The sequence below is a fragment of the Lactuca virosa genome, chromosome 8 (assembly GCF_052849685.1).
Source record: "Lactuca virosa cultivar CGN04683 chromosome 8, Lactuca_virosa_CGN04683_v6, whole genome shotgun sequence".
NCBI lineage: Eukaryota > Viridiplantae > Streptophyta > Magnoliopsida > Asterales > Asteraceae > Lactuca > Lactuca virosa.
Genome location: NC_136433.1, coordinates 13,573,664 through 13,586,952, shown reverse-complemented (window position 1 = coordinate 13,586,952; position 13,289 = coordinate 13,573,664). Strand labels below are relative to the sequence as shown.

General features: G+C 36.0%; 1 protein-coding gene across 1 annotated transcript; it reads left to right on the top strand.

The window, feature by feature from the left end:
* Window positions 1–9,010: 9,010 nt before the first annotated feature.
* LOC145130097 (putative F-box protein At1g67623) lies at window positions 9,011–11,684 on the top strand. Its single transcript, XM_079064951.1, has 5 exons — window positions 9,011–9,150; window positions 9,237–9,393; window positions 9,486–9,660; window positions 11,444–11,487; window positions 11,670–11,684. The coding sequence occupies exons 1-5, from the start codon at window positions 9,011–9,013 to the stop codon at window positions 11,682–11,684; spliced, it is 531 nt and encodes a 176-aa protein (XP_078921077.1).
* Window positions 11,685–13,289: the final 1,605 nt, after the last annotated feature.

Sequence of the window (13,289 nt, the reverse complement as noted above, 5' to 3'; positions counted from 1 at the left end):
AGTAACGTTATTAGGACCTTATAATAATTATTTGAGCTATTATTATGGGTTATATAAGTGTCGTTATAATATCTTTTTAACCACTAGCGGTACGGGGAATCCGGTTTGAAGGGCCGCCTGGGTTGTTGGATTTCAAAAGTGCTAATGCCAAAATGATCCTGCCCTCCGGTGTTTTATGTCTGGCCCCTGTCTGTACATAGTGGTTGGAAAATATTGTTTAAACGCTTATATAATAATAATAATAATAATAATAATAATAATAATAATAATAATAATAATAAGACTAATAATTAGTCACGGTAAATATTAGACTAACATCTAGTGGTAATAATACTAGGTTTCGTCGAAAGAAATTATTTTAAAGTAAACGAAGCGCTGTCCGAGTACCGAGTCACCACCTTAACAAGTGAGTGCATAGTTACTTTCATCTTACACATAGATATGAAGTATTTTATATAAATTACGTGCTATGTGTGCATATAACCTGTATACTTGCTATCTATGCTGGATGAACGATTTTATACATGTTTTAAATAATTTAAACTGTATATGTATTTTATATCTACGAATATGTTGGGTAAAACATGGGTAGATGAATGATGAGAGATGAAAGATGATATGAGTGAACATTGGCAACTATAGACTTAGTGCCTAATAATTAACATCGGCAGCTATGGACTTAGTGCCTATCGAATAAACATTGGTAGCTATGGACTTAGTACCTGTTAGATAAACGTTGGTAGCTATAGACTTAGTACCTGTTAGATAAACGTTGATATCTATGGATTTAGTACCTATTAGATAAACACTGGTAGCTATGGATTTAGTACCCGACGAATGAACTTTAGCAGCTATGGAATTAGTGCTTTACGAACAAGCATTGGCAGCTATGGACTTAGTGCCTGTCATATAAACCCTGGAAGCGATGGACTTCAGAATGAACAAATAGATGATTCTTAGGGTAGACCCTTAAGAATAACGAAGATAATGGGGATGGATAATTGGGTTAATTGTTTGACGATTAAACATAATAATTATATTATTGTGGGTTGAAAACCCTATGTACTCACCAGGTTTCCCAACCTGACCCACTCAAGCTTATTTGTATCACAGGTGTCGATATGAAGTTACATTACACTGAGAGATTAAAGAGGTGTAGATCACTAGTGTAAATGAATGTAAGTTCTGTTTACGCTTATGTTTCTGTATTAACAATGACATCCCAAATGTTTTAAAATGAATAAAAATACATTTCTTTGGAAATGCTTTGATAACGTATTTATCATGTTTTACTGGGAACAATTTCCGCAACATTTTTATCAAAATAAGTACTCTGATTTTTATAAAGCATAAACAAAATCGGTCTTTTCTGGCCGTGAAAAATGGGGATGTCACAGTTTCGATTGTGGATGATAAAATAAGGGAAATAGGAACTGCTGAAGTTGCAATAGAAGTTGTACCTTGAGCTTCGAAAGTCAACACCCATTCACCCTTGTTGATATTTGTGTCCATATGAGATATGTTCATAGTAATGCCTGAGGTTCGAACCTCCTCCGGAATGGATTCAGCCATCGAAACCTCGGGTGGTATGAATACAGTCTTCTCAAGGATGGAAGTTGTTGAAGGATCACCCAAATTAGTGGTTGTGTCCGTATTAGATACTTTCACAGATCCACCAAGACTTATAGTCTCCTTGAAAGTCGACTTGACTGGAGAGTCCCTTTGAGGTGATGCGAATCCAATCTCTGCAGTTCGAAGAGGAGAACGTTCACTTCCACTCTCGAAATCAGTTTCGAGAATAACATCATTAAGAGGATCTTCCAACTGCTTCTTCTTTTTCTTAATCTTCTTTACCATGGCATGTGCTCTTTGTTTCTTCGAAGTAGGAGAAACAGGAACAGGAATCTCACGAATGATCACACCCCTTCAATTGAGCCGGGGTTTGCGAATTTTCTTGATTTTCGAAACAGAAACCTCCGTTGGTGAAGAGAAAGGCTCCTCTAGAACTTTTTCAACAATTGGTCTTTCTAGTGAGCGACGAGGCCTATGTGCTGGTTTCTTGGTTCGTTTAAGAACACCAGTTTTCGAAGGAACCACCTCCTTTTAAACATCTTGGACAACAGGGTCTTGAACCAGTTTGACAACCTCCTTTGCAATTTGTGCAGGAACAGATTTAGGTTGTTCAGACTTTTTCAATTTCTTTGAAGTTTTACTAGCCTTCGAAGTACCTTCCGCCCCTTTAGGTAACAAAACCCCAACTTGTTTATTAGGGTTGATTGTTGCCAAATAAGCAACAAGATCTGGATGAGCCGGATCCACCTTTCGCAACAAAGCATATGGGTTCGAGCCACTGTAGGAAACACAACTGGATCATCTTCAACTGCTTTTTGATGCTGATAGATTGTAAATTATGCCTTCGACACATCAGATGGAACCATGATGCCTTCTTTTGCATATACTTCTTGCCAAATTAAACTCTAATATCTTACACATGAGACACCATTCGAAACATTATTGTGAGAAATACCCGTTCCAAATTCTTCCCACAGCTGTGGAACATAGTCCACATTAAGATCATAATATAGCCCGACAATCAAGGAATATATCTTTAATTTGTCTTTGTCAAGACCAACACTTCGACCTGTTAGACAATGTAGAAAAGTTCCAAACAAAAAGTTCCAGATACAAGGAAGAGCATACTTTCGAAACTGACTGATTCCTGTGAGTCGGGGTTGATGACCCATCTCATTGAACATATGAACCACCTATTCATTGGTAACCTCGTAAAATAGACCTTTATTGGGAAGCTTCAAGATTTGTTCAAACTGCCTCTTTGTGAGTTTATACTTCTTGTCGTTTGTTAATTGAAACGTCACCACCTTGGAGGTTTTGTTAAAGACCGTTGTAGAACCAACCAATGATAACCAAGTCATAGGCACAGAGTAAGAAGCAAACATTACAGTTGAAAGAACGGAATGATTGAGGGAAACAATCAACATCTTCAATTCTTCAGGATACTTCGATACATCAGGTTGAACACGATAGTTGGAAATTTGAATCTTCAAAAGGGGTTTAGATGTGGCTTCATTAGTAGTGTTTGATGGATCAACATGACTAGTTGGTGCCGCCATTGTTAGGGTTTTTGAAGAACAGAGGATTATTGTGAAGAAAAGATTTTGGGAAAATTATAGCAGAGTGCGTAAAGTCTATAGTTTTGACCACAAAAATCCTTTTATAACCCACAAAAATTTTGAATTTGAAATAACCACCAATAAAAATCTGCCACGTTCAGTCTTGGAAAGTGGGTCGGGTTCCCTAAAAGTCGCCACGTCTGATAAAGTAATGAGTACTTTTCCCTTGAAAACTGTGAAGAAACTAAACCGTCACATCCACCTAACGTTACGTTTGACCCAAGAGGATAAGAACCATCACTTGGCCTTCATTTCGACACCATCAGGATTCGTCATCAAGAAAACACTTTCGTCCTTCGCTTCGAGGCTGGGCTCATTCACTTTTGGGATGAACACTACAAGAAAAACGCAATTTTGCTACAGAAGGAATCCGTTGCGAAAAGCTGAAATTCCGTTGCAAAAGACGAATAGTGACGGAATTTGCAACGACCTATTTCCGTCCCTAAAAACGCTGTAGCGAGGAGTTTGCAACGAAAACGATAATTCCATCGCAATTGTGACAACGGAATGAAATCCGTGGTAGATGGTATTCCGTCGTGTATTCCGTAGTAGGTTTCCATCACAAATTCCATGGTAGTTCTTCCGTCACAAATTACGTTGTAGTTAATCCCTAGCAAAATCCGTGGTGATGAATCCCTAGCAAAATCTGTGGTGATGAATCCCTAGCAAAATCCGTGGTGATGAATCCCTAGCTAAATCTGTGGTGATGAATCCCTAGCTAAATCTGTTTGATGATCTCCTAGCAAATTCCGTGGTCATGAATCCCTAGCAATTTTAGTGGTGTATATATTATATACCATATTCAATATGGACCGATTGATAATTGATTTATAAATTATATCCAAATAATTTTGTAGTAATATATAAAAAAGCCTCATAACCATTATATCATAAAATAACAAAATAATTATTTATTACATGGAAAAAAGAAAGTTGCTACTCTAAAATATATAATCTTCAATAAACATATATCAACCTACTACTCTTGTTGTTTTCTAACGACATTAATAAGATCCAATGCCGTTTGAAGTTGTTTTTCAAGATGCCCGACCCTTGCTTTGTTTTCCTCTTGTTGGGCGTTCATCATTTCTTTAAGCTCTTCGTTTTGCTGTTTTTGTTTAGCAACAAGCTCCCTCATTTCTTCTATTTCATCATTTTTTTCGGGAATGTAAGATACATCCGTTTTACCATTCCTATTGGGAACCGCCTTTGCAAAAGAGCCTAATCCATAAGGTCTTCTTTTTTTGTCATGACCACCAACAACAGCATAAAATAGCTTGTCCTCCTCAAATTCAACACCTTCAGCTTGTCCTACAAAATAAAAATATTATAAGTTAAAAGATATCAAATTTAGGAATGATATTATGGAGTAGCTACAATAATAAAGTTAATTTAAACTGAAATGAATATTACATGAATTTGTCTATCTTTTTCATTTGTGAAAGTGACTCCATCATGATTCTTAGTGTGTGTATACAAGAACAATTCACTATGGGGTTGCTCATGTCCTAATTTCCTCTTCTGCATAAATACCATATAAAAAGTCAAATATACAGATAAACATATGCAAACATTGATACGATGTACCATTTAAAAAATTACCAAATCAGAAGCTATCTTCAAATGACATGCGGATCTAGCGTTATGTGTGGGTTTTGCTACTCCATCAGCCACACCGTTACGCCTATTCTTCTTGTTCTGCTCATATTTTAGCTTGTATTCTTCTGTATTCCATTTTAATTGCCAGGAGTTCCAGACTTCCTGTGGAATATGAGCTGGTTTAAAGCCATGTTTGTTTCTTTTTGGGCTCCTCATGTTATAGAGATATTGACCATAACTTTGTGCCGCTTTCCTTGCCCAAGCTTGCCTCACCAGCGAGTCTATTGTCTCATCCCAACAACATTTTTTTCTACACATTAACAATATAAACATAAGTTGAAGTGTAAATGTTTACCAAACAACAATTTATGACTTATAGTTACCTGAAACTCCTCCCAATATAATTCGCGCATTTCTTTGCTTACTTGTGCCCAAGCGTACCCTTCTGGATCTACTCTTTGTTTAAAGGACTGACTAATAACGTGTGCACAAGGGCCTGGTGGCATTAGCCTGCAAGTAATAATGTGATGTGTTTAGTTATGAATTGATATGTAGGTGTAAACCAAAATTTAATACATAAAAAAAGTTGTAATTAAGATTTGAATTGGTTACTCACGTATTTTTCCAAACATGAACATTAAACATTCCATCTGGTCCACAATCTTTAGAGGAATTGTTTTCACCTTCTACACTTTCCACTACAGATCCATTCATGGGTGGTTGTGTTGGTGATGGGGTAGATTCTGGGATAGGTGTTGTTGATGGGGTATATTCTAGGGTAGGTGTTGGGATAGATGTATATGTTGAGGATGTGGTAGTTCCTTTACTTAAGGAGGGTGTGGTAGTTATTGTAGTTGTGGAGGATGGTAGTGTAGATGCAGGTTTTGAGGTTGTGGTAGTGGATATAGGTGTTGATGATGTGGTAGTGGGTGTAGGTGTTGAGGATGGTTTAGATAATGTAGGTTCTGAAGTTTTCGTTATTGATGTTCATGTTGACGATTGTATTGTTCCAGTTTCTGAAGTTTTAAATGTTTTTTCTAAGGAGGGTGTGGATGTTTTAAGTGATGTCGAGGAAGTGGTAGTCATGGGTGATGTTAATGATATAGGTTTAGGGGTTTTGTTGGTAGATGTTATAGGTGCTTTGGATGTGGTTGTTGGTATTGGCAAGTCGATTTCTTCATCTTGTCACTGTCTGTTTAGGAATTTTGCAGCAGAAATCCTGTTGCATTTCATAACTTGTGGTGCAATGAATTTAGTAGGCTTCACACCGGATGCTCCTTTTGCTTTCGAGGTCGACATCTTTCTGACACAAACAATAAAAATAAATTATATATGAAGGCATTACTTTGCATGCAAACTATTGAATACAATCAAAACCAATTTACATGAAGATGATCAGACAACAAAAAACGATCGATCATCACGACAACACTAAATTAAATAAATATAAATTTTAGATGAGTGACAACCTATATCGCCAAAGTCAGTGCACAAACGTGTAACGAACAAAGATTTCGATCAATAAGCCGCTGGAGATGATGATTACAGAAAATGTAAAACCTATTTCTAATCGGTAATTAATTACCCTAATATGCAGCATAAACGTGTGTAGGTTGGAGGGAAACGAATTTTGAAATACTTTGAACCTCCGCTAATAAAAAATTCGAACTGTGCTAATTACCGCTAAATATTTAGTAATTCAAATTTATTGAAAGTAGCTACAAATTGATAGATAGGGTATATACATATAAATAACGTCAAGAAAGAACATAGAGTAACGATGTGTTCATAGTATAATTTTAACTTAAAATTATATACGATGACTAAACATTAATAAACTATACATCTTTATGCTTTTCTGTTTAAACCGAAATTTATATACAAAAGACGTACGGGTAATGTCAATATATATGGTAGTGGCTTATTGTGTCCATGGATGACATATGGTTGATTGGTCCACATGGTAATGGCCATTGGTCAACATGGTAGTTGCTTATGGTGTCCATGGTTGACATATGGGCCATTGGTCAACATGGTAGTTGCTTAAGGTGTCCATGGTTGACATATGGATGACATATGGGCCATTGGTCAACATGGTTGTTTCTTATGGTGTCCATGGTTGACATATGGGCCATTGGTCAACATGGTAGTTGCTTATGGTGTCCATGGTTGACATATGGATGACATATATATGGGCCATTGGTCAACATGGTTGTTGCTTATGGTGTCCATGGTTGACATATGGGCCATTGGTCAACATGGTAGTTGCTTATGGTGTCCATGGTTGACATATGGATGACATATGGGCCAATGGTCAACATGGTTGTTGCTTATGGTGTCTATGTTTGACATATGGGCCATTGGTCAACATGGTAGTTGCTTAAGGTGTCCATGGTTGACATATAGATGACATATGGGCCATTTGTCAACATGGTTGTTGCTTATGGTGTCCATGGTTAAGATATGGATGACATATGGTCAACATGGTAGTTGCTTATGGTGTCCATGGTTGACATATGGGCCATTGGTCAACATGGTTGTTGCTTATGGTGTCCATGGTTGACATATGGGCCATTGGTCAACATGGTAGTTGCTTATGGTGTCCATGGTTGACATATGGATGACATATGGGCCATTGGTTAACATGGTTGTTGCTTATGGTGTCCATGGTTGACATATGGGCCATTGGTCAACATGGTAGTTGCTAATGGTGTCCATGGTTGACATATGGATGACATATGGGCCATTGGTCAACATGGTTGTTGCTTATGGTGTCCATGGTTGACATACGGATGACATATGGGCCATTGGTCAACATGGTAGTTGCTTATGGTGTCCATGGTTGACATATGGATGACATATGGGCCATTAGTCAACATGGTTGTTGCTTATGGTGTCCATGGTTGACATATGGATGACATATGGTCCATTGGTCAACATGGTTGTTGCTTATGGTGTCCATGGTTGACATATGGGCCATTGGTCAACATGGTAGTTGCTTAAGGTGTCCATGGTTGACATATGGATGACATATGGGCCATTGATCAACATGGTTGTTGCTTATGGTGTCCATGGTTGACATATGGTCAACATGGTAGTTGCTTATGGTGTCCATGGTTGACATATGGATGACATATGGGCCATTGGTCAACATGGTTGTTGCTTATGGTGTCCATGGTTGACATATGGGACATTGGTCAACATGGTAGTTGCTTATGGTGTCCATGGTTGACATATGGGCCATTGGTCAACATGGTTGTTGCTTATGGTATCCATGGTTGACATATGGGCCATTGGTCAACATGGTTGTTGCTTATGGTGTCCATGGTTGACATATGGATGACATATGGGCCAGTGGTCAACATGGTTCTTGCTTATGGTGTCCATGGTTGATATACGGATGACATATGGGCCATTGGTCAACATGGTAGTTGCTTATGGTGTCCATGGTTGACATATGGATGACATATGGGCCATTGGTCAACATGGTTGTTGCTTATGCTGTCCATGGTTGATATATGGATAACATATGGGCCATTGGTCAACATGGTTGTTGCTTATGGTGTCCATGGTTGACATATGGGTCATTGGTCAACATGGTAGTTAATTATGGTGTCCATGGTTGACATATGGGCCATTGGTCAACATGGTTGTTGCTTATGGTGTCCATGGTTGACATATGGGCCATTGGTCAACATGGTAGTTGATTATGGTGTCCATGGTTGACATATGGATGACATATGGGCCATTGGTCAACATATATCATTTGTGCCGGTTGTGTATTAATATTTAAAATTTTCAAATACTTAATTTTTTAGGAAATATTAATTTTTTTAAATAATTTTATTAATAATTTAGGGTCCCCGATTAATCCCTGTTGAGTCTGATTAATCGCTTATCGCCAGTCGACCGCCGAGCTACCGACGAGCGATTTTTACAACCTTGATTAATTAAAATAGAAATTGATTTTTCTTTTAAATATGAGTTTTTACAAAACTACCCTACTAATTAAATACGAGTCATTTTATGTATTAGGATAATTTGGTCATTTTGTAATGGAACATCTTCTAGGCGCCATAATGTTTTCCGACGAAACACGTTTCAGTACTTCACTCTGAAATTCAGTCACTTTGAAACATCCCCAACTTAAAAATTCCGATAGAAAAAAAAACCCTAAAATCAATTTCGCAGAATCGTTATCTTAGTGAATGTTTATTATTATGGAAGCCAGTACTTCATCTAAGATTCAATCAAGAAATCAAACGAAATCGCTATCAGACATGCCATTTGAAGTGATGGAGAAAATAATAGTCGACTTGGCAAAAATTTCAGCAGTTGAGGCTTTCAGGATGAAGAGTGTGTAAGTTTTGCCTTTGATCATTCTATTTCACAAGTGTATTTGAGTTGTATTTACATTATCGAGCGAATATTGTGTTTCGTTTGCAGTTGCAGATTCTTCAACGAGGCAAGAAAAACGGATGAAGTATATAAACATATGGAGTTAGATGGATTACGATTTCATGTTTGCTCTGACCAGAAACATACAGTTGTCAATAAATGCATAGAGATGAGAAACCCAAATATTCTATTCAGGAATGGATTGGTACGTTGTTGTATATATGCATAGTAGTGATTAATCTGTTACTTGTTTTGCATAACTTTAACTAGAAATTATGTGTTTAATGTTTTTTTCAGATGAAGTTATTTTTCTTAGAAGCTGAACATGAAGGGAAAACGATGCTTGAAGAAGCATCTGCATTGGGACATTTGGATTCAACATTTGTCCTGGGAATGATGCTGATGGCTGAAGGGAGACATAGGAAGCACGACGCTTTGGACATGTTGAACAATGCTTACCGCAGAGCAAAAGGTAAGTGGAGTCTTAGAGCAACTTGTTCTAAGGTTCATCTCCACTTAAATAGGGAGGGGAGGAAACATGTACACTTCCATGGCTTCCATAGATCTTGTGCATTGCATAAGTCTGTAGGTAGTGTGTCAGACGCTTTTGTGAATGGATACAAATGGGTGTTTATGTGTGACATTTGTTTATGGGATGCTTGTTTCGTTAGGTTTTCTAGGGAGTTTGGTATAATTTATGAGTAGTTTGTTGATATGTACTTTCATATTATAACAATTAATGCTATGTAGATTCTTTTGGTTTAATATAAGGGACTAAAAGAGTTAAAGTTTGGAATGATGTTTGAATGATGTTTAAATAATGTTTGAAATTTGAATAATGTATTTTGGACTTTTAATATTAGTGTTTATATTGTATTGTGATTATAGTTGTATGTAGCAAATGTTTGTTCTTTCCTAGTATTAAATACATATAAAATACATTTGTAAAGGCATAAACAAACATGTATTTTATTTTGGACTTGGTAATTTGGTTTAATATCAACTAGTGGAGTACCCATGCTTTTCATAAGGTAAAATTGTAAAGGAATAAACATATGGACTAAAAGTGGCAACAAAGAAAAAGTATTGTGGCTGAAATCAAAGTAAAAAAAGTTACCATAAAGATAGGGACTAAAAGTGGCAACAAAAGAAAAGTATTGTGTCTAAAATCTAATGTAAATAAGTTTACTATTAAAATCTTTTTCCACTTTTAATATGTATATTAGTACATGAATATATACTAGTAATTTGGTGAAATGTTAATATAAATGTATTACATTATGAATTATGATATATATGTTATTTTTGTCTTTTTCATTTTAACAATCAAAAGTCCAATATTACCTAGCTATAAAAGGCTATAATATTTGAATATGTGTTTTGACACAAATACCCTTAGTATTCACATATTTGGAATGATTTCAGGGGCAATTTGGTCTTTTTGCACTCTAAATTGTTAAGGCGCCATCATACATCTGACGTCACGCCGACGTTCCAGTTCTTCAACCATTCATAACATCTCAACTTTTCCGGACAATAAATCTATATACAAACACTACAACCCCCAAATCGTCTTAGAATAATCGTTCTAAAAAACGATTTTCTCCGATAATAGAGACTCCTGTACTCCTCTCGACCAAATCAGCATAAAGTAAGTTTTTTTCCATACCCTGTTACACTGTCTTTCATATTTACGCTTAATTTTTAAAAAAAGAAATTGAAATCAACTACTCCAATGTGTATTTTGTAAGTAGAATGTCGAATACTAGAAGTCACCTTTCGTTAGATAATCTCCACTGGATCTTTTGAGTTGGATATTTGTAGTATTAGGGTCAGAATCTGCGAAAGACATCGTCTCTGCAAGACTTTGGTAATTATCAATAAACATCAACTAATGAATGTATATTTGACGAAATAAAACTTTATTTGTTTGTTATTTACTGTGTATTTAAATTTTTGAAGTTCAAAGAAGATGTATGAAGCAGGGGGTGATCCTCAAGTGTACAGAACAACATGCATTGACATGTTTGAAGGAATGGGTCCCAAAACTCTGAAAGCTGATTCATTTATACGCACATGTGCATTCCATAATAACATTGAAGCCATGTATAGACAAGGAATTGTATGTGTAATTTCAGTAATTATATGTAATCTAAATATACCATTTATTAATATTTTGTGTCATAGATGTTATATATTGATATTGTTATTCTGTCAACATAATGAGTGCTTTTATTATGACAATTTTGATTTAGGATTGACTTTGTTGAGAAAAACAGCAGATGAAGATCATCTTGAGGCAATTTATTTGCTTGGAATGATCTACATTTCAAGAGGGCCTCATCAATGTGATGAAGGTATATGTATATATGGTATATATGTAAATTAAATTATATATATAGTTAATTAAGGCATGTTTGTAGTTTGGGGTTAGTATATAGTTGTGTTGTGTTGTATAATATTTACTGTTTTATTGAAAAGGGTACATTGGATTAATTGATGGATATTTTAATGTGTAGGTTTACAATTACTTGATGCCTATTTTGGCTGGGCAGTTCCGGATGATGGGGAGTACACGGGTGTTGTTGATAGTGCCAAAGAGTTGTTGCGGGCTATTGATGTCGTTCATAGACTTACAACGAATAACATCACATTCCAATGTCAAGACCCACGTCATTCTGTTAAAGGTGCATTGGCAATAGGCCATGAAGAGGATGAGGATCGACAAAGATATTGCACGGTTTGTCGTTGGTATGTAGAGTATGGTAGGTTTTGTATATTTCTTAAAAATATTAATGGTTGATAATAGAATGGACATTGAATATTAGTGTTCTTATTGTATTGTATATGAAGTTGTATAGTACTACTATAATTTTATTTTGGTTCTGTTAAAAGGGCATTTTAGTCATTTTTGCTTGCTCTGTTGTTTGAGTAGGATGAAGTATTTGTAAAACCCATGTTATTTTTGTGATGAAGTATAGTTAATGTAATTAAAAATAAGTTTGTAATGAATTCGTTATTAAGGAAAATAATCTACATAGATTATATATACTTTAACATGCCCGGTTAATGTAATTAAAAATAACTTTGTAATGAATTCGTTGTTAATTATTCATTATAATACTATGTTTTCAATAAATTATACACAACTTGATTAGCACAACTGGCTTAACCGTGCCCTTTTCTAGCATAAGCTTAAGTTCGAGTCTGCTTGCCAGCAATATCTATTCATTTTTACATTTTTAGCCATTAGTTTATGCCACATATTACCAATTCAAAAACATTTCATTCAAACCATATCTTACAAACTCCAATAAATGCCGTCACAAATTAGCTACGCGTTTTGTTCCATAGCAAAACAAGCAAACGAAATCATATTCCATAGCAGAATTTCCTAGAAAATACCTACGAATGGTACTTCCATAGCAATTGAACTATGGAATTGGTTTCTGTCACAAACTCCGTTGCATATTAACCACGATGATGAATTCCATAACAGCAGTACAACGGAAAGTGATTTGGTAACAAATGTCGTTGGAAAATTGCTACGAATTTTTGTTCCATAGAACTATCGGTAGCATAATACCAACAGATATGGAGTCGGTAGCATTTTCCCTAGAAACTCCCACTCTCGATACCAGAAATAAAATCCGTAGACAATGTGGTAGCAACATTGCTATGGAACAACATTCCATAGCACGATCCATTGCAGATTAACAACGAAAATACGTTCCATAGCAACCTTCCCTAGCAAAATCACATTTTTGTTGTAGTGGAGAAACGAAATCATAGCCAGACTTTCGATATCTAGGTTTGAGTTGGTATTACCCAAGACCTCGAGGATTTCTGTGCAAATGTGTGACAAAGATATAGTGGGAACCAAAATAAAAAAATATGCATATAGTGACATCAAATAAACATTCGATGTAAAGCAAATGGATCCCGAGCAATTATCACTTCATTCGATATCAAGAGAGACATCGAACTTCTTGTGAGGTATCCTGTGAAGTACAATCGAATACTCGTGAATGAGTATCGAAGGGCTTCTTTTACTTAGGATTCGAAGGTAGGATCAATTTTGTTCATAACCACAACTTAACA

Excerpts from the sequence above, each read along its gene's own strand:
- LOC145130097 (XM_079064951.1), top strand. The coding sequence starts at position 9,011 with ATGGAAGCCAGTACTTCATCTAAGATTCAATCAAGAAATCAAACGAAA. Across the intron at positions 9,394-9,485 it reads TTCTATTCAGGAATGGATTG|ATGAAGTTATTTTTCTTAGA; the intron begins GTACGTTGTTGT and ends TGTTTTTTTCAG. Across the intron at positions 9,661-11,443 it reads TGCTTACCGCAGAGCAAAAG|GATTGACTTTGTTGAGAAAA; the intron begins GTAAGTGGAGTC and ends ATTTTGATTTAG.